Source organism: Littorina saxatilis, linkage group LG17 (assembly GCF_037325665.1).
Source record: "Littorina saxatilis isolate snail1 linkage group LG17, US_GU_Lsax_2.0, whole genome shotgun sequence".
In the NCBI taxonomy this organism is placed as follows: domain Eukaryota; kingdom Metazoa; phylum Mollusca; class Gastropoda; order Littorinimorpha; family Littorinidae; genus Littorina; species Littorina saxatilis.
In genome coordinates this window covers 25387650-25409690 of record NC_090261.1, presented here as the reverse complement: position 1 = coordinate 25409690, position 22041 = coordinate 25387650, and the positions used below count along the sequence as shown (strand labels likewise).

The following is a 22041-nucleotide window of genomic DNA, read 5'->3' as shown; positions in this document are numbered from 1 at the left end:
CCGATGTCGGACGTGGATGTGAACCCCTGCAAAACCATAAGTTTGCACCAAAAAGCATAAGACAACGTGCAAAACTGCAGAAGTCGTTAGATTAATCACCACAAGAACTAAATACATGCACACATACACACACAAAAACAAGAAGAAGAAATCAGCCTTATTTCACCCATAATCAAAAAAAAACTTTTTCAACACTGAACTGCACTGTTTTATGTAATTTTGAAATGCAAAGCATGGTTAAATGTAAATTGTACCGAGAATCACCTAAACTTGTACAAAGACGGCACACGTCCAACCTGGCAGTCACACATTTACACCCCTCACAAAAATGTTACCAGAATGCACAAAAACACCACATGATAGTAAAGGCACAAGGCAAGTGTGTTTTAACAACATTCATTCATTGAGCACAGTGATTCAATCATGAATGGAAACCCCCACCACAATGTGTAAAAGAGAACATTTTAGCCAAACAGAACATGTAAAACACACAAGCTACAAGCCAGAAACTCATACATGTATGTGTGTCGCAACAATCAAGGACAAATACCAGATCAACAAAAATATGACATGTAAATGCTTTAGTTTGAGGTCGCGCATATTCTAAAAACAAGTCGTATATGATTATGATCGGTTGTGACAAACATCCGGTGCTAACTTTCGCTCTCTACCTCTTCGAAAATGCATCACAACGCCCTTATTTTTATTTATATGGCTTCACACTTGGTACAACGTGAGAAAATACTGTGTACATATATACTAGAACAACAAAAATATGACATGTAAATGCTTTAGTTTGAGGTCGCGCGTGTTCTTCTTCTTCTTCTTCTTCTGCGTTCGTGGGCTGAAACTCCCACGTACACTCGTGTTTTGCACATGTGGAATTTTACGTGTATGACCCTTTTTACCCCGCCATTTAGGGCGCGTGTTCTAAAAACAAGTCCGACATGATTGGATGTGACAGAAATCCGGCTCCTTTTGCTTTCGATCGCGAGCTCTTCGAAAATGCATCACAACTCCCTTAGTTTCATTTCTATGGCTTAAAACTACGCACAACATGAGAAAATACCTTGAAGATACCGAGAACAACAACAATAGTACATGTAACTGCTTTAATTTGAGGTCGGTCAGATCTCGCTGACGGTGTGCACATGCGCGTTGCCTTGTACTTCCGCCGGATCAGTTACCGCGAGAGTTTTGTAGCTGTTGCTTTGTTCTCGGACGAACCTTTGCGATCTTTTTTTATTTGACCAAATTGTTTTGTAAAAACCGTAAGATCTTCGGCATACGCCGTAAGACTTCAAAAACATCAAAATTCCGTAAGAATTACGCACCCCCCGCGGGTTAGGGGGAAGAATTTACCCGATGCTCCCCAGCATGTTGTAGGAGGCGACTAACGGGTTCTGTTTCTCCTTTTGCCCTTGTTGAGTGTTTCTTGTATAGAATATGGTCAGTGTTTGTGAAGATTTTGGTCAGGCAGTATGTGAGAAATGTTGGGTCCTTTGTACTGGAAACTTGCATTCTCCCAGTAGGGTGGTATATTGTACTACGTTGCAGGCCCCTGGAGCGATTTTTTGATTGGTGCTTTTGTGAACAAGAAACAATTAACAAGTGGCTCTATCCCATCTCCCCCCCCTTTCCCCGTCGCGATATAACCTTCGTGGTTGAAAACGACGTTAAACACCAAATAAAGTAAAGTAAAGTAAAGTAAGAATTACGCGAAAAACGTAAGACTTAACAGGTATGGTATCAACGTTATAAAGAGATGTCTCTTCATGTGTTGTGTGGTTGAATTAGGACAAATGATTGGGTAGTTGTCCACCCAAGCTAGGCGACAATTTTAAGTGAAACAAGATCCTGCTTAAATTTTGGTGGTGGACACCATATTCAGAGAGAGAGAGAGAGAGACACACACACACACACACATCAAAATCGCACTGGCTACACGCACTCCGAGTGTATACAAGAGTCTGCCCCCTGTATACACTCTGACGTTAACTTCCGTTCGCGAAGCGAATTTGACATTCGACACCACTTTGCGATAGGAACGCAGAGCAGTTGATTATCACTATCAGAGTACAAAAAAACAAAAACAATCTGATGCTGCACGGCCTTTACTGTAACATAGATTACATTCTCGGAGTGCACATAAAAGATCAGAGAACAGCATCAACTCAGAGTGTCATTCGACACCATTGTGCGAAGGAACGATTCAATTTCGATTCATAGTATCAAAGTATACTACTTTGCTAGGGACAAACACACATAATAACAATTAAAGACATAAACATAATAACTGATGCTACACGGCAGTTTATTGTCGGAGTTTAGAACACACTTGGAGTGTGTATCGACCAAGAAGTGGTTGTATACAGTGGAACCCCTCACAACGACCCCCCTCTTTAAGGACTACCCCGCCACAACGACCCTTTTTTTTTTAACCGATGTGTTTCCTTATATAGTTGTCACCAGTGTAGCGACCACCCCGCTCTAACGTCTAAGGACCGACCTAACAGCTTGTGTAACGACTTTGTCAGACAAAGCCAAGACTCAGTCAGCGTAACGCATCACTGACAAACCGGTTATAACCAGTTATAACCGTCTTGCGTAAGCAAAGGCACTAATTAACCGCTGAGAGGTGTGATGGTTGGGTGGGCTGAGTAAACATCACAAACCAATCATCGAGAAAACAAACTCACGTGACCAACACACACCGTTCAATTCAGTCAGAATAGACAGTCTTTGGACAGAAGAGCAGTGGAGATCGACATGGCGTCTACAAAGAAAAGAAAATATTTAACTCTCGAAAATCGAGTGAATGTTGTGAACAGACACAAAAAGGGAGAAACTGCCATCGCGATTGCAAAAAGTCTTGATGTTGGAAAATCGCAAATTCAAAGAATTATCCAACTCCAAGAAAACATTCTGAAAAAGGTGGGGAAGTGGTGACAATGTACTATGTGAGTGTGCACTCCAAAAAATAGATGGCTTAAGTCAGTACATCAGATTGGTTTTCATTGGCTCCTTCCTAACGACTTGTAAGGGCGCATTTCATTGGCTTGGAGTTGAAACAGAGCTTTTCATTTTTCATCGTCGGAGTGTACACAGACCTATTGATCATGTATACACTCGGAGTGCGTGTAGCCTTTGCCAATCAAAATATTCATGGCATATAAAGCCCTTGTCTGTGTCCCTAGGTTTGTGTTTAAGATTGTTCACAACAGATTCAGGTTCATTATATTAGTATGCTGCCCTTTGCACAAATCATATCATTTTAACTATGTTATTATTATATAATTAGGGCTACTACCAACAAAAAAAGGAAAATGTTTACTGCTAGTGTTTACTTTTTTTTACACTTTCAGACTTTGGTTCCAAGCGTGCTGGTTTGGGGTCTCTACTGTGGAACTGTAGGTGTTGTGTTTACATTGGTTAAAATCTTCAACTTCAAGCTGCACCATGTGTTCAACACAGGCGAATTGGTGGAGGAGGACGTCAAGTCTGACAATCATGAATCTGTTGACGAGATTGGGAAGACGTCAGAGAACAGGTGATAATGATCAGTGTTTGTTTGAGACTGCATGGGCATGATTATACAAGTACATGTTGGCAAACAAGCTCGAACTGCTGCTGGAAAAATGATAATGATCTTTTAATGAAACATATATGGGATGATGTATACTGTGACCATGGTTAACGTATGGGCAGGAGTGCCTTCTAAAAAACATGTATGACAATGTTGATGTTCTTTTGTTTGAGATGCATATGAATAGTGTATGATCATAATTAAATGGTAATGATCTGGCTGTTATAACTTCCTGGTACAAGTGATGCGATCATTTCTTTCTTTAAGACTGGGGTTTTCATAAGGGGTAAGTTGTACATGGATACATATCTTTTGTGTCATAGTCTTCATTTACAATTACTAGCTAAATAGATGGAATGTTTGTTCAAATTCAAAGAGTCAAAGATTGAACATCTTGTATGAAAATTAAAAAAACATGTCCATATGACCTGATCGAGTCTCTAATAAGTAAGGTCTGGAAAATGGAATATGTAACATATACTGGTAATGATTATGATACATGCAGTTGGTAGATTTTGAACAAACTCGTGTGTGAACTGTGTGCATTGACAATTTGCAGGAGCGAGAAGGGTGAATGTTATGAAATGACTACACTGTCGGCTGCTGGTGACCACAAAACAGATGATAAGCTTGACAAGCGCGAGGGAAAAGTTCACGGTGAGATTCCAGGAATGCTTAAGCTTCCATTTGAGGTTGTAGAAGAAATGCGTCCACAAAATCCTCGTAGACTTCACAGTCATCAATTGGCAAAAAACAGTAAGTTTGTAACATTACCAAAACCTACTTCTGTGACAGTTGGATTTTTGAGTTCATGTTATTTTGGTGTTTTCAAAGACCCGCAGGGAAGCTTGTAACTGGCAGTCACCCTTACAAAGGACAGGATTTCAATGGCTACGTCAGTATTCCAGGGTTTGTCTGGCACCTGTTTTCTGTTCAGAGATGGTTAATGCCTTCCATTTCATCTTAATCGAGAAGCACTTGCTGTGGCCCACTCAAATCTATTCTTTAAGCATGCTTTCGTTTTTGTTTGTAATTCTGTGAGTATATCCTGGATGGTGTATTTCACAGAAGGATTGCATACAAGTTTGGCTCTGATTTCTTTGCATGTGAATTTTGAACCAACGTTTCAGTTGTTGTAGTTGGTACGTGTGGGTTGATTGGCTGATTAGTTTTTGGATAGAAAAAGAAGTAAAGTGTAACACTAACAGACTTGCCGAAAGCACAGAGAATGTATTTTTTGTGCTTTTTGTTTTGTTTTTGTTTTTTGACAAAGAGTTTCATGGTTGAAACTCGGCTTTAGGGTCTAAATTGAAATTTTTATTTACATTTATGTGATTTTGTACCTAATATTTGCATCTTTTTAACTGAGATCGGTATTTTTAAAGCGCAAAATCAAGAAAAGGAGATTGCGTTCCTTTTGCAAACTAGTATTTAACAAGAGGCGAAGCCTTCAAGGCTCACGTAAGAAATAGACAAACAGTAACACAAACTCAATCACTCCGTCACACATACACACCCACACACACAGTAAGCTTAGGTGACACTGTGCAAGAAAGAGAGACACTAGATCTAGATCTGTCTGTCTGCATGTAGCCTACTTACAGGGACACGACTGCCAAATAGTCTCGGCCCGCTCAAAATAACAATGACCGAGACCACACACACCACGCGAGAGAGAAAGACTACAGGGAGGCATGCCGTCATGATGCATTAATTGACGTCAAACACTTTTGACCGTGACGTAATCTTATGCGAGCTTTATCCATAGTCTTGGATAACCACTCACACATAGACTCGGAAATGTTAAAGTTTCTACCACAGACATACACACACACGCACACACACACGCACACACACACGCACAAACGCACAGACAGACAAAGTTACGATCGCATAGGCTACACTTCGTGAGCCAAAAAATGGAGGAAGCAGATTTTGCAATTTGTAACTGATTTGTTAAGTAGATGATAAACAATCTGTACTGTATTTTGCCAAAGGTCAGTAGGCATTCATTACATTTGACCAGTTGTTAATTATTGCGTACAATATTTGTTATATATATTATATGGTATCCTTGATTTGATATTGTTGGGCTTATGGATTTCATATTTGCTCAAAGGCTTGTTTTAAATTACGAGATCATCTGTACTCAAAACTCAGAGCAGTAAATCACTGAACCTACCATGTACTTTTTAGCAAGTCAGCTGTTATATATCCATTTATCTATACCTATAAGTAAGGTAACTGCAATTATGGGGTGCAGTATCAGAAGTTCCTTGGGCAGTTTTGTGTAATGTATGATTTTGTTTTGCATCGTGTTTTGATTAAAATGGTATAGTATTGAGACACCATTTTGAGGACTGCAGTTCAGAGTCTGATAAATATATATAGTACTTGTTATAACACCCCCAGCTTCAATGCATATTAGTAACGTGCTCTACTTAAAGTGCTGACACATACAGTAGATCATGCTGTATTTAAATTTTAAGAGTACATACATGTAAAAAAGTTCATAAAAATATCTTAAAACGCAGACAACAGAACATGATGAAAAAAAGAACAGAAGCAGGCAAGTTAACCCAAAGGCCATTCATACTTCACTCCTCTCAACAAAAATGTTTTCCAAAATGATATGGTTGCAGGTTTAGCCCCTTTGGCAGAGATAGAGGATGGAGAGCTGGTATTTGATGCATCAGGAAATCAGTTAGAAGACTGCAGCCCAGACAGTAGTTTGAATGGTAAACCTTTGTTTAGTTACTGCTTGTAGTTGTACATGTAATCATTAATCTCTCTGGGTGGACATCTTAAAAAACAGTTACACTTTACTTTTTGCCTAATTTCTTGTTCAGTGATTGTTTTCTCGCCTACTCCCTCCTCCTCTTCTTCTCTGCCTTTTTGTGAAATTTTTGTACCTCTTTTGTCTTGTTCTTTTTGCTTATTATGACAAAGGGGGAGGCGGTATAAGGGAAGGGAAGGAGTTCTGGAACATGCTTGAAATGACCACTGCTGTGTCCAGTCAAATAAAGTTGCCAGCTGTCCTGTTGTTGTATTGTACCTGGAGTATTCCACTTGAGCTGAGAGGCTCTGTTGAAGATATTATTGCATATTGTATTTGTAACATTACTCAGTTTACTGAAGGTGCGTGGACTAAGTCTAAGTAGTATCCACAGGAACTGATCTGGCTGCACTCCAGCTGAGGACTTGTATTGCATTGAGTTTTGTTGATGTTTTATTCTTTATTGGAACAGACACGGGAAATTCCACCACTTGGTCCCAGGGCCAAGACATTCCTCTGACCATCACCACCCAGGCTGACATCGAGGTTCTCCCCCATCGGTCTGGTGCTGGTGCCGGTACTCGTGTCAAAACTTTCAAGGAGGAAAGCGACTCTGATCTCTCCCCTGACCACATTCCACGACTCAGAGCTCGGCGAGAGCGCAAGCCAGTGAGGAGAGCGGTGAGCGCCTTGGAGACCAGCAGCTCACCCATGTTGGGCACCAGCTTCCCCAAGCAGCCCTTCCACATGACTATGCCACAGAGGTTCAAGCCTTACCACTCCAACAGGTGAGAACTTGTTTGTTTGTGGGGTGAGCCTTGCACAGAGTTTGTTCTGAGAGCTCATCGGACAGGGTCATAGCCTAGTGGTTAGTACATTGGTTAAGGGTTGCTCTAGTTGAAGGTTGGATCTCTGGTCAAGGCAGGAGGAGAAATTAAGAAAAGTTTCTCTGACTCAGCCTTGTCATTACAGATTTGAAACTGCCTTCACTGCAGTACGCAGAGTAGAGCCAGTTGACAAATTACAAGCGCAACAGTTTCATTATCAGTTTACAAAATTCAAAATATTACACAAAAGAGCGTCCCCATTTGTGTGAAAAAACTGGTGTCAAGGAATGATCTGTGTGTGTATGTCCTAGCTCCTGAGGAATATGGGATAGAACTGTTTGTTAAAATTGTATCTGTTCATCATGCTACCTATTCTTTCCAGATACATGATAGAATCGGGCACTGTGCACCGTCCCAGCAGTGACAGTCTCATCGTGTCCAGCTCCAATGACCAGTCAAGTCGGCCAAGGGTCAGGCGCAAGATTCACCGAGAGGGGGGCTTTAGGATCAAGAACAAAGGCAGGGCTTTTTCCGTCTCTGACTCGAGGCAAGCTGCTCACGCCATCTCTCCAACCAAACCGAGGAGGGACTCGCCCATGCCCACCAGATCAGAGCGCATGAAAATCTTACGTTCTCTCTCCCTGTCGGCTCTGTCCTACAAGGAAACGGAGCAGAAGCAGGAGCAGGAACGGCAGCATCAGCGTCACTCCAGCGGCAGCGACATGTCAGAGCTGAGCTCTGGTGAAGTGCCCATGGGGATTCCCTGGATCACCGACGTGGGTGACCTGGGGCTGTCTCGCCCTGGGAGTGGCAGGACCACAGACTCTGGCTCCACTCTGGTGGACAAAGTGCAAGGCTCTCCTGCACACAAACCTGTTCTTTCTGAAGATACTATGTTACAAAGGACGTGTAGGAGTGCGGTGCAGCAGGATTCGGGTAGGGGTGGGATAGGGATGGTGAGCGTCGTGGGGGCAGTAGGAGGGGTGGGGGTTAACGGTGATATGGTGATCAGAGATAGGCGGCAACGGCAACACACTGCAGATGATGCCAGAGCAATTCACCACCTGTTCCACACCGACAGTGATTCTCTTAACTCAGGTAAGATGATTCTTTGTCCTTAGCTAATGTTGATGGTTTAGCTTGTGGATGGGTTTGCCTTTTTATTGCCACTTTGCAACAGAATAAGATGTTTTTGTTTGACATAGAAGTATGATGTCATATAAGGTTAACATTTAAAACAAGGATTGTTGTGATATGAATTAAAAACAGTGCCCAGACAATCTGTGCTCAGAACTCTTTACACTTACAGGAACAGTTTAATTTGAAATGAAAAAACAACAACAAAATATTCATTCTCGACTTTTTCTGAAATTGCTCAATAACAAATAGAACGTATGATGTTGAACAAACATGACTAAAATCCAACTTATGTTACAAGTGTTCCTACATATGAATTTCTAACAGTTTTGCAGCAGCAAATATTTGTGTTGCCAAAGTCATGCTGACGATACCATCCTAGTCCTTTCCCTTGTAGACATGACAGATTCCACCAGCACCATCACCAACGAAGCGGAGAGTTCCTACGACCTCAGCTCTCCGGCAGACCCACCTCCCATGAGTAGCTACCAGCCTCTGGTTGGGCTGGAGTGCACCACCACCCCTTCCAGCCCCTCAGCTGACGAACTGGAACTGATGCGCAGTAAAGGAGCCATTCCCAAACGCTACAAACATCATTCCATGCAGCCCCCCTCCTCGACCAGAGCTGAGCACTCTGGCCCGTCATCATCAACTGCTGTGGTTCCATTGCCGTCGGGGAGGAACAGGAGTCAGTCAGGTGAGATGTTGTTACTTTAATTTATTGTCAGTGAGGTATGTTTTTCATGCATGCACAAGGATGTACGCTGTGTGCAGTGTGTTGCATTCTGTGTCTGTTATGTTTCTGTTAGTATGCCTCTGTATGCTGTTTTTACAGCTCTGTGTGGATTTTTGTATCTTAATATCTTTCTGAATCATTGATCTCTTTTTGTCTGTCTGTTTGCAGAAGTCCTGTCAACTAGTCCAGGGTCCACCGATCTCTCAGATCCGGAAGAAATCCGTCGGAAAATAATTGAAATTCTCTGCGACCCTGATGAGTACTCGGAAGAACTCAAACAACTCTCCAAGCTTGTCCGATTAAAAAGTAAGTTTTGGATAACTGCTGGTGTATGTGTGCCTTTTAAAATGTCTTCATTGTTTGTTCTTTTGTTTGTCTACTTTTGCTTCTGTTTCTCCTTGTTTTTGTCATGTGTTGCTTTAATCAATAAAGTTTATGAGATTAGCATGAAGGTATTATTGTATGTTGTTGAACTGAGGTGTTGCACATGGCACCCATCAACTTACATCTGTACCTATAATGTAGGGTCTGTTGATTAGAAGACATCTCCAAATTAATTTGACAGTATGGTCTGCTGGTCGGTTAATTTAACTAAATTATGCCTTGAATAAAAGGACGTCTGCCACAAAGGGGCACTCAGTTAGTCCAAAGGATGTCCTCTCTTGACAAGTACCACTACATGGCTAGAAGTATGCAAGTTCCTGTCGCCAGTTTTAGCAGAGCTTCTTAACACTTTCTACCCTACCTATGTTGACCAAGTTTTTTTTTTTAGCCGAGACCAGCTGTGCTGCAGCAGGTCACTCAGAAATTGTAGTAACTGTGTAGGCACTGTGTATCAACACGATGGAATGCAGGCGTTAGATACCCCCCGCGGGTTAGGGGGAAGAATTTACCCGATGCTCCCCAGCATGTCATAAGAGGCGACTAACGGATTCTGTTTCTCCTTTTACCCTTGTTAAGTGTTTCTTGTATAGAATATAGTCAATGTTTGTAAAGATTTTAGTCAAGCAGTATGTAAGAAATGTTAAGTCCTTTGTACTGGAAACTTGCATTCTCCCAGTAAGGTAATATATTGTTCTACGTTGCAAGCCCCTGGAGCAATTTTTTGATTAGTGCTTTTGTGAACAAGAAACAATTAACAAGTGGCTTTATCCCATCTCCCCCCCTTTCCCCGTCGCGATATAACCTTCGTGGTTGAAAACGACGTTAAACACCAAATAAAGAAAGAAAGGCGTTTGATCGACGTTACAGGAAGCGACTGAAGTGACTGTGTGTACGGATATATCCGTACCAGGTTAGATAGAGCCATATGAGTGGGTACGGATATATCCGTACCTGGGAGACAATGAGTTAAAGAGCATTTTTGATATTGGCTGTTTCTTAATTACATTGCTTCCAACTAATTGGTATGGTAGAAACAGTCATTCGCTTTTTTTGCACAAAGGATATTCAATGTATAAGAAACTAAAGATATAGCATGCTGAATATTATCTGGTGTATTTCAAGTACAAATGATTGCTGTGCATTTACAGAGAGTCACACAGCAGGCTACGAGGAGCCTCACAGGGAAAAAGGAGGAGAAAGTAAGACTTTCACAACATCTTGTGTCTGCTAGTATACATTAGTGTTACTTTAAATAGATTCTTCAAGTTGAGTGCAGGGCTATATCAAAGATTTGGATTTCTTGCTTGTGCATAGTAAAGATGCCAATTTAAGTTCATAATTTTGTATTTTCTTTGTTCTTAATTTTCTTAACAGCTATGGTAGCCTGGTATTACTGCTGTAGGAATGATTTAAGAGTGGGAATCAAACTATGTCTGAGCTAGCATCTAAACATTTGATTTTTATGAGTCATGTAAATACCTGAGTTAGAAAGTTAAGGATTGAAAGATAATGAGGCAGGTGGAGAGAAGGGGAGGAAGTTATAAATTTAGGAGTCCGATTGTGCTGCTTATCTGAGAGCCCCTCCTGTCGCTTTGGCTTCTTACTCTGCCTCTGTGCAGTGTACTTGTACATACATTTTCTTTCTTCATTATTTCCATTTTCTTTTCATTTTCTATATTTTCCTAGTTCATTCTATGTTCTTTTTTGGGTTTTTTATTTTATTATTAGATATACAGAATTTATAATGAAAAGACTGTTTTTACAGCAGTCTTCTTTTTTTTTTAAATCAGTTTCTGTAGTGTGTGGTTTTTTTTAACAGTTTTTTTCTCCAAATTCCCTGTTTGTTTCATTTGTTATCAGTGATTAGAGAGTGGCGGTGAAAAGACAGGTTTTTTTTTGTGCTTCAGGTTTTGAAATGTTCATAAACACCTTTTGTTTAGATAAAGGAGTTTTGTCAATGGTAAATCAGATGACTTTTGTTTTGCTTTCAGTTTGGTATTAGACATTACTTGCATTGAATCATGTTACATTTTTCTTCAGGTCTAGTAGGACATAGTTCTGTCTGTACAAAGTTTGATCTGTTTCCCCTTTATGATGTTTGGAATTCTCTTTGTGGCCTTTCAACAAAATCTCCTTTTTTTCTCTCTTTTTCTCTCTCTATCTGAACCTTTTTCTCTGTGGCTTGATTTGCTTTTTATACACACTTGCTGGCATACTTCTGTTTTACAGTGACACTTGCTGTGAGCAGCCTTTATTCAGACAGTCTCTGTTTTCAGTCATGGTTTTTTTTCCGCATAACTTAGAGACATCTGTGGGGTTTTGTTTCACACACTGCTAATTCAAATCCTAAAGGTATTACTCAAAGTAGCTTTTATTGAGAGTTCCTAAAACTGAAGTGTTTTTGCAAAGCTGTATCAACAGTGATGAATGGGTGTGTAATATTAATCTCAGCAAGACCTTAGCCATGTTTCTGGTGCCAAAATTCCTGATATAATCATGGTTGTGAAATGCATTCATTCAAGACACAAAAAAATTCAAAAATGAAATTCCAGGGATACATATTGAAAAATTATGCGTACCCTCTTTATAGTAAACCACAATATCTAATATAACGTTTATATCTTGAGAAAAGTGGTGCAATGCTCTTAGCAGGTGTCACTGCACTCACCCCAAACACATGCTCAAAAAATGTGAAAAAAGACACACAAAAAGAGCACAGTGGTGACTAGCTGCCCTGCCCTCCCCCTTCTAGCCAAAGCTTGCTCTGAAGACCGGGGGCCGGGGCGTGGCAGCAGGTCTGGGGGGCGGGCTAAGACCTCCCCGGCTCTGCTCGATACCCAGGAAGAGTCCAAGGCTCCCATTCCAACCGAGTTATGTGCCCTTCTTCCAGGCGGCCCCAGCGACAAGGCCGAGCCAGAAGCCGGTGCCACCAAGAAAGGAAGGTGGGTGGTGCTTTTTGTGTTGGTACAAATTGGTTTCGTTGTTTTGGTGCTTGGAGCTATTTATTGAAGTAGCGTCATAGAAAAGCTATTTGTTATTCTCAGAAATGAGGGGGGAGAGGTTTACAAATTACTGCCACAGTTTTGTAATTGTAGTATGAATTATATGTGAAATGGATGTGAAGATGATATTTTGTGAGTGTTTTAAGAATCTTGATACTTTTATTACACATTTTCATTATTTAAATGTGTTTGAATTGTATTTGGATTGCTATTTTTGTCATAACTACTCTGTGTGTGTGCTTGCGTGCGCTCATTCATGTGTGTGTTGTGTGTGTGTATGTGTTTGTTTGCTTCATTAAAGTAAATGTATCCACATTAAATTACATATACTCTACCAACTCACATATAGCAATTTACCTCAGTTTAGTGCTAGGACGCTTGTACGCATCACCTTGGTAACAAGGGAAGCAACCCTAAAAAAGAACGGCCTTGACCCTTTAAAGGGCCACGTGACCGGGGTCACTTCCCGTGTGCGTGCGCATAAAGCGACGCCATGTTATCATTCCTTTCCAAGCGTTTACATGCGGTGGACATGTGCTGAATACGCTCGAGCTTTTTAGCTCACGGTTCTGCTGTTTACTTAGCAGAGACTGTTCACCTTGGTTCCCGACCACTCTCTCTACCTACGGCTGTTTTGGGTGAGATAATTCCAAATTTTACTGTTGTAATTTGTTCGGTCTGTGCGTCTTTGCCTGAGTTTGCCGTCTTTGTTTTTGTTTTGATAAACAAGTTGACTTACAGCGGCAAGAAGAAGAGCTTAATGAAGCAGGCAGCTGCTGAGCACTCGCCTAAGTAAAGTTATAGAAAGCCTAAACCATCTAGTGTTAAGCTTTTTGATCCTACTTCTTCGAAATCGTTCGACGTACAGATTAATGCACCCCCCTCCTCTTTGCTTCCCCCCGCCACCATGCCTACTCTGTCGGCGGAGAGGGCTCGGATGTTGCTTGTAGTAACCCCATTGTTTTCTCCTGAGGTTTCTTCTATTTTGTGACTGAGCGCGCAATTCAACGTGCTGTCTGCGGATCTCAAGTCCACGCGGGAGGAGTTTTCTCTCTTTACCGCAGGGGGTGAGAGATTCTTCTTCTCTCGCCAGGGTTAAGGTTCCCCCCTCGGCGACTGTGACAAAGGCTGACGTTCACGCTTGTCAGTCTCCCGGCGATGGAGGGGTTCCCTGGCGTGCTGCTTCTTCTGGCCACTCCGGCCAAAAAGGTATTTATGCTTCACCAGTAGCGGGGTTCTCCCGCCAACGTGAAGCGCGTTTACCGGAGAAAGTGCCTATTACCTTTCATTCTCGCGGTCGGGTAGAGCAGGGAAGGGACCCGGAAACGCGAAGGGATCTGTTGTTGTTGTCCCCTTCCGCATACGAGTTGGCGGCGACACAACAATCTCAGCTTCCGGCCTTCGGGCAGCAGCAGTTTCAGGTTACCATCCAAGCTGACTCACGCGCTTGCCGCGTCTGCAGCTAAAGTGGCTTTTCACTATTTCGAGAAAGGGGTGGTGTCTCCGGAAGGTGTGTCCGTTCCGCCACCTTCGGCTTTGGGAGATTTCCGTTTTCCGGAAGATGATTCTCACTTCTTTCGTTTTCGGGAATCTCCATCCGTTGCTTACGAGATGTCACGGGTCTTGGGCAAGACCAAGTCTCATGCCAATATGAGTGGTGTTACTGTGCCGCTTTTGGTAGCACATAGTGCTGCTCCGGATGTGGTCAAGCCTTGGCTTTCTTCCTCTCAACAACCGACTTCCGCTGCCCATGCTGGCAGGAAGTTTACGTTGAACTCTCAGTCGGTCAACCTTATTGACTCGTTTGCTCTTCCGCGGGCTACACTTCCGGTGACTTCGGAATTAGCTTCTCTCCAGGAAGACGGGTACAGTAAGGACAGAGCTGTTCCGTGTTCAGAACTTAATCTTTTGTCCTTAAAGGAAACGGGCAGGTCTTTGCTGGAACTGTCATCCTTGTCGGAGACAATCCAAAGAGCTCTCTCGAGATCTATTTCTACCTCTCTTGTTCCGTTTGAGTTTCGGAAAGATGTGGTGGAGAACGATGTAGCGACTTTGCTTTCTTCCTCTCAGCAACTGACTTCCGCTGTTCAAGCTGGCCGGAAGTTTATGCTTAACAGTCAGTTAGTCAACCTTTTCGACTCGTTTGCACTTCCGCGGGCTACACTTCTGTTACTCTGGAGTTAGCTTCGCTCCGGGAAGATGGTTACAATAGGGAAAGAGCTTTTTCCGTGTTCGGAATCTACTCTTTTGTCCTTAGAAGAAACGGGCAGGTATTTGCTACAGCAGGGGAGTGGCCATGGTTACCATCAGTTCCTCCCTCAGTTTTCAGATGTCTGGGGGTACACTTCCTACTCCATTGGAGAGGAAGAGATCTGCGAGGCGGTTTAACGCTCAATTTTGGTTCACATCTGCAGTCGAGATAGGTTGATCGTCCGCGGTAGGCGTCTTTTCTTATGTCACTTTTTCCGCCCTCTGGGACGGAAGCTGTTTTAGCTCGATCACTACCCTCTTCCTCCCATGTGGCAAGGAAGAGACGGAGCTACTGCGGACTCAACTATTTTCTGTGTTCAGCAGGGGGTCGTTTTGCACGTCTACGCTACGTTGCAAACCTCCCCATTTACGGGCACGAGACCTAAAACTGCTGCAGTTTTCCTCCCACTGCCTCTAACGAGGCAAGATACCGGGAAAGCTAGGCAAGCACACTTAGGGTCAAGCACCCTCTGGCTTAGGCTACATTGAGAGTATGTACTTCCACTTATGATGTTGCATACCTCTCCATTTCCGCTTTCTCGGATGAAGCTGCGCTGAGTTCCACCAGTGTTCGTCAAAGCTGCGCTGAGTTCCACCAGTGTTCGTCAAAGCTGCACTGAGTTCCACCAGTGTTCGTCAAAGCTGCGCTGAGTTCCACCAGTGTTCGTCAAAGCTGCGCTGAGTTCCACCAGTGTTCGTCAAAGCTGCGCTGAGTTCCACCAGTGTTCATCAAAGCTGCGCTGAGTTCCACCAGTGTTCGTCAAAGCTGCGCTGAGTTCCACCAGTGTTCGTCAAAATTGCGCTGAGTTCCACCAGTGTTCGTCAAAGCTGCGCTGAGTTCCACCAGTGTTCGTCAAAGCTGCGCTGAGTTCCACCAGTGTTCGTTAAAGCTGCGCTGAGTTCCACCAGTGTTCGTCAAAGCTGCGCTGAGTTCCACCAGTGTTCGTCAAAGCTGCGAAAAACAAGTCAAGCGGTAAACGCAGAACACGTTTTTGGTTTACGGATTCGCGGGCTTTCTTATAGGGTTTTAACTGTGGTTTTCCATCAGCTCCCCAGAGCATGGCCAACTAACAGACCGTGCACATTCTGCCTAAAAAACCTTTGGTTTACCGAGCCTTTGTCCTTTACCTTTCAGACGGAACTTTTTTATGCAAAGACTACCCCTTCAGGTAGCTCCGTTCCGCCTAAAGCGTTCGCTACTCCTTTTCTTGCAACTGGGCCCCTACGTCAGACAGCTTATGGCTAGCCTCAGACGTACAAGCCTCTTTGTTTAAAGATAAACGGCTTCACAGTCGCACATCAGTAACTTTTGCCGGACAACATGAAGGAATCTCAATTCTTCTGAAGTTTTCAGCGATTCACAGTTAGTGTTTGGAACAGAACTTAGAACACCACTATGTGGCTACTCTTACGTTCGGCACTAAGTTTGCTTTTTTCGCATTTGGGGATTTTCTTTTCCCACACGCAAAAGATAGTGAAAGTTTATGTTTTTGACAATAACAGATAGAAACACTTACCTTTGGTTAAATGATTCTACTTTGGCATTACGTTCCATAGGGGTTTTCTCTACCGCGGAACAAACTACACTCTTACTGTAGTCTTCCCAGCGGCGGCCCCCGGGTTTTTTGCAACTGTACAATGTGCTAGGAGTCCTCTCCTACATTGCAGAGTAGTATATTCAGTTTTCCGCCTTGTCAAAATTGTAAGCCTCCTCGGCTAAGCCATCCAAGTGACGTCGCACTCGTCACCGTACAGATGGTATAGACTTCCGGCTTTGCCTCGGATATCCCTCTTTTCCTCTGGATTAAGCTCAATGAGTCTCTTCCACACAAAGGCAGAGGAAGGTTCTACTTGCCTTTTACCCTCAGTGGGTTTCCAACTTCAGGTTACCAGCACTTGAAGTTTCAGTAAACGAAACCTTGGCTATACAGCGGCCTCCTTTAACAGAAGCCACCTCTTTTCCAAAGCTAATTCTCTTCCCTTGAAGATGCCATACAGTCTTCGGGAAGGGGAAAATCATAAGACGCTCTCTCACCCCTCTTTCGGGACGGGGATTGATAGGAGTATGGTCCGCGAGCGGATCAGGTTACTGATAACCGCACGTGTCATTCCCCATTGCGGGCTGGATTAACACAGAACTAACAAGCAACGAGGTTTTCAATACTCCCGTCTTTTTCACCCCTGCTTTTGCAACAGGGAAAGTATACCCTCCTCCTTGCAGCCAAGGCATAGATTTTCTTGTTTATAGCCTGAGGCAGCAACACGGTCGCGTCCGACCACTGAGGTTAAAGAGCATCGGGCCCGGTTAATACGGGATGGGTGACCGTTTGGTACACGGGCCCGGCCGGCAATCTTTTTAACATGCAAGCTGCGGCTTTTGGGCTTCAGCTAATGGTACTGTCCTTTACTATCAGCAGTACTTTGCTCACACGAGGGGTCCACTTTCGGTTTCACCGTAGTTTCGCTCTCCCTTTCTTTCAAGCCACCACTTGGGGACACGGGTATATAGTTTGCACTGATACCACTCCCGTAGCCATGGAGGACAACGGTTGTCTTCTTTGGTGCTTGATTGACACTCAGAACTTCCATCTTTTTCTCTGTCCAGACTGGGCGAGATAGAACATGGACCTACTACTAGGTCTTACCGGAGTTAGGAATTTTTTTCTTCCTAATCTTATCAGTGTGACTTACTTAGCTCGCACTGTGAGATTACAGGTCTCTCTTTAGCAGAGAGACCATATGCTAGATAGGGTTCATAAACAAAAGGGTCACAGCAGGGCAAGTCCGAGTCTTTTTGGTGCTGGATTTTCTAGCTCCTCAGATTTCGAACTGCTACAGTCCGCTAGCCTTCATAAACCTGACGAGCGAAATGCTCTCCCTTTTTTACTTCTAGGTACAGCAAGCAGAGGTAGTGAGTTTCTTGCACTCTCTGGCTTACCAGGAGACATAGTTTCCATTACAGGCGCTCTATTTCACTCTTTTTCCGGCCAGTCTTCTGGCCAGGGTTCAGAAGCCAGGGCAACCATCTCTGATGGTCTAAGTTACTCCTCTTTGTTGGATCCTCGCCACTGGATTCGGATACATATGAATCTGTCCAGTTAGATCACTTGCTCTTTCCTGTTTAACAAAAGGAGTTAAAATTCATTATCAAAAACTACCTTTATCGTCTTTGAACACAAAGAGGGATAAGGACATATCTAAGTGGGTGCTAAAATCAGAAAGATTTCCTGAAGTCCTGGACTCCTCCTTTTGGAGGTCGGAGGACATATTCCTGAATTATTACCTGCGCGACGTTGCCAGCCAGCGTCAGGATGGGAGTAACGCTCTACCAGCTATGGTAGTGGCGGGGCAAGTTTTGCCTTCTTCTTAAAGTGAGTTTTCTTCCCACCACCTATAGTAGCAATCTGCTATATGTGAGTTGGTAGAGTATATGTAATTTAATCAAAAATTTTAGTAATACATTTTCATTTGATTAATATACTTACCAACTCACATATCTGAGTCCCTCCCTCCTACCCCGCTATATATATAAAAAAAGAAAGGCGGTTTTTAAATCGCTGCAAAGGGAATGATAACATGGCGTCGCTTTATGCGCACGCACACGGGAAGTGACCCTGGTCACGTGGCCCTTTAAAAGGTCAAGGCCGTTCTTTTTTAGGGTTGCTTCCCTTGTTACCAAGGTGATGCGTACAAGCGTCCTAGCACTAAACTGAGGTAAATTGCTATATGTGAGTTGGTAAGTATATTAATCAAATAAAAATTTATTACTAAAATTTTTGATTTTACACTGACACACATATCCTGAGTATCTATGTATATTTCAGGCGGAAGCGCACACGACGGCCGCCTAAGAGGAGAAAAGATTCTCCACCAATTGCTGTTCTGTCCAACATGGTGGCGGGAACAGGCGGGCATCTGGCTGTTTCCCATGATGACACCACGGATGGAGCCATACACTGGTTTCAGGATGAATCAGGTATGTAAGGAAGGTTCTCGAGATGGATGGTGTTTCTGTTAATTTTGGTGAAACAATATTAAAAATATTAAGGTTAAAAAGAAATTAAGGTTCAGTAAGCAAAGTTAGAGATTCCAAGTGAGAGAATGTGTGTGGGTGTGGCTATGTGCACACATGAACGTGTGCACATGCACATTGTATGTGTGTGCTTGTGCACATGCATGCATGTGGGTATATGCCAGAATTTTTTTTTTTAACCTGAACATTATGATCTTCTTGATTTTACATCTTGACTGTTCTCATTGACTTCCTGCCTTTTATTCTTCTCCACTCAGCTGGGACAGTAGCTCTCAACTCTTTTCCATTTCTTGGCTGTCAGCGCTCTCCATTTTTGAGTATGACTCTTTTATGACCACTGCACTTAAGAAACGTGTGTCATCTTGCTGTACATAGATCTGATTGACACTGCGCCTAGCTTGCTTTTCCCTCCCCCAAGCCACACCTTCCTCACCCCCAACCCTAAGGGACCTTCGCTTTTGGTTGTCTATTGAATTTTAGCAGGACTTGTAGAAGTCAAATTTACTCAGGTGTGCATTAACATAGTGTTTTTGTTGGAAGTTCTGTGGACTATTTTAACGCGAGTTTAGTCTTGAAAACTTACAGTCTTTATTTTTTATTCTTTTATTTTTATTTTATTGCTTGGTGGGGGGGGGGGGGGGGGGGGTAGAAATGAAAGTGAATAAAATATGGCATATTTGCTGTTTCGCCAGGAGTGTGGATGTCCTATTCTTTTGGCGAGAACAGTGCTGGGGTTGCTACCGGCATCGTGGAGCCTGAGCCTTGGAATGAATCCCTCTCTGACAAGTGAGAATTCACACGATTAAAAAGACATTGAAATCGGACATGATGTTATGATATCATTCATAAGGAGAGATTTCTTTATTTTTTGCAGTTTTTGTTTTGTTTTGTCTACACCTTTTTCCAACTTTGTTTTTTTCCCTTATTTCATTGTTTTTAAAGATTGTGTTACATGGAACATGTTGAAGTAACAAGGGGCTGATGTTCTGTTTAGATATGTAAACGTTTTGGTTTGACAGATACTGCGTTTTAAGGGCTGCAGCGTACTAATTTTTGAGTCGGGTCAGTCTGGTGACAGGAAAGGACTGCTTGAAAAATAAAACATATTTGGTTGTTATGCTGTTGTGTTTGATCAAAGTGTAGTGTTCTGCTGTGTTTGATTGAAGTTTAGTGTACATTCTCAAGGGTAGCACATACATCTTCATGGATGTTCTCCATAATTGACTTGCTCACTTTGGCTGTTCAGGTGGTCGGTAACCTCTACAGAATCAGGGTCTACGGACATGGTAGAGACACCGAAGTCAGACACAGAGCAGAGAAGTAGCGCACCTCTCAGCAACAACCAAAGAGAGCAGTTTCCCATACCTCTCGACCGCAGGGCTACGCAAAACATTCTGCAGTCTTATGTACAGGTATGTGGAGGATGAGAGCCAAGTGGTGGTTGTGGAATTCAGAAGTGATTGGTATTAACATAGCTGTTAAGTACATACGGTATTTGTATAGAGCAAACTTTCGTGTATACTGTGTAGTGAGTTGGTTTTACATATCTGCCTGTCCTTCTGTCTCTCCGTCTGTCAGTGCATGTGTACAGTGATGTATTTATGGGCTACCTGAAGGCAGATTAAAACTAAAGGAAGATAGCTCAGTTAACGTTTTTCAGTGGTTTACTTTAATATGTATCCAAAGGTTTTTGTTTGTTTTATTTCATGGGTTTTAATTAAGTTGGGGGGTGGGAGATGTTATAATTACATGTATATGATGTAGCACCGGCACGGTTGGCCTAGTGGTAAGGCGTCCGCCCCGTGATCGGGAGGTCGTGGGTTCGAACCCTGGCCGGGTCATACCTAAGACTTTAAAATTGGCAATCTAGTGGCTGCTCCGCCTGGCGTCTGGCATTATGGGGTTAGAGCTAGGACTGGTTGGTCCGGTGTCAGAATAATGTGACTGGGTGAGACATGAAGCCTGTGCTGCGACTTCTGTCTTGTGTGTGGCGCACGTTATATGTCAAAGCAGCACCGCCCTGATATGGCCCTTCGTGGTCGGCTGGGCTTTAAGCAAACAAACAAACAAAATATGATGTAGCGGTATTATGGGAGGATTTGCTGTTGTGGATGTGTTGACTCAGTATAGAAGTCATCAGGATTGTTGGTTCCAGGCGCTGCTGGAGCGGAATCGCACCATGGGGCAGTCTGAGTGTTCCACAGACAGCGACACAACACACGCAAACACCCACCACACAGACAAACCCAAACACTTCTACAAGCTTTGGTGGAACAAGGAGAACTTCCTCAAGGTTCGCTTTGACAGGCTGGCCCTGTTAGCACTCCTCGACAGGTATGGCAGCTGTTGTCTCTGTCTGTCTCTCTCTCTTGTCTTTGTCTCTCTCTCTCTCTCTCTCTCTCTCTCTCTCTCTCTCTCTCTCTCTCTCTCTCTCCATCACTCTCTCACACTCTCTCTATGTCTGTCTCTCTCTTTTTTTCTCTCTCTCTCTCTCTCTCTCTCTCTCTCTCTCTCCATCACTCTCTCACACTCTCTCTATGTCTGTCTCTCTCTTTTTTTCTCTCTCTCTCTCTCTCTCTCTCTCTCTCTCTCTCTCTCTCTCTCTCTCTCTCTCTCTCTCTCTCTCAAAAATTATCTTGCTCCCTTTGTGCTGGGTCTACTTTCACTCTGTTGTCACTATGTTTCCATGGTCTGTTTGCTGATATCTTCAGTTTAAAAAAAAAAAAATGTTTTGCTTCCATTCTGTCTTTATTTCAATACTTGCTTGCCTTTAAGTCCGTTAAAAGCATCAGCTAGTTTTTCCCTCTTGAGTACTTGGGGAACAAAGAGTACTCCAAGCTTCGCTTGTTTTGCTGGCAGTTTTTGTCTCTTTACAATGCATTCAGTTTGAACTTTTCTGGTTGAGTTTACTTCAATGAGCAGAAAGACTGCATTCAAGTCAGTGTTATTTGGGGAGGGGGGGGGGGGGGGGGGAGGGGGAGTAGGGAGCAGTGTATCTATTATTTGTAACACAATACATTTCATGGCAGAAGCCTGTCAATCATTTTCAGCCAGTAAGTCTATGAGTATTCTTCGAGGGTACTGGAACTACACTTGACACACTTTTCATGTTTGTTTTTTCTTTTCAGAAACTTGTCATTGATAGAGTCCAGTGTTGCCATCCTCATGGCGATAGTTGTGGGTGCTTTGGGAGCCCTGGTGTTGACAGCCAACTTTTACCACGACCTGTGGATCTTCTTCTTCTGCTTCATCATGGCTGGCTGCCAGTACTGCTTGCTCAAGGTCTGTGCACTGTGGAGTCTTAGATCTG

At 43.1% G+C, this 22041-nt stretch overlaps 1 protein-coding gene across 4 annotated transcripts in view; it reads left to right on the top strand.

Moving 5' to 3' along the window:
- The window catches only part of LOC138952934 (pecanex-like protein 1), a 53550-nt gene that overhangs the window by 892 nt on the left and 30617 nt on the right, over nt 1-22041 (top strand). For 2 of the 4 annotated variants that reach the window (XM_070324688.1, XM_070324687.1), the window contains exons 2-15: nt 3366-3550; nt 4146-4243; nt 6229-6324; nt 6835-7150; nt 7572-8287; nt 8724-9023; nt 9231-9368; nt 10595-10645; nt 12199-12388; nt 18523-18674; nt 19424-19517; nt 19978-20143; nt 20887-21065; nt 21860-22013. In XM_070324688.1, the coding sequence (XP_070180789.1) occupies nt 3366-3550; nt 4146-4243; nt 6229-6324; nt 6835-7150; nt 7572-8287; nt 8724-9023; nt 9231-9368; nt 10595-10645; nt 12199-12388; nt 18523-18674; nt 19424-19517; nt 19978-20143; nt 20887-21065; nt 21860-22013 (2835 nt within the window). The remainder of the gene's footprint in view (nt 1-3365; nt 3551-4145; nt 4244-6228; nt 6325-6834; nt 7151-7571; nt 8288-8723; nt 9024-9230; nt 9369-10594; nt 10646-12198; nt 12389-18522; nt 18675-19423; nt 19518-19977; nt 20144-20886; nt 21066-21859; nt 22014-22041) is intronic. The other 2 variants (XM_070324690.1, XM_070324689.1) reach the window with 2 other exon arrangements.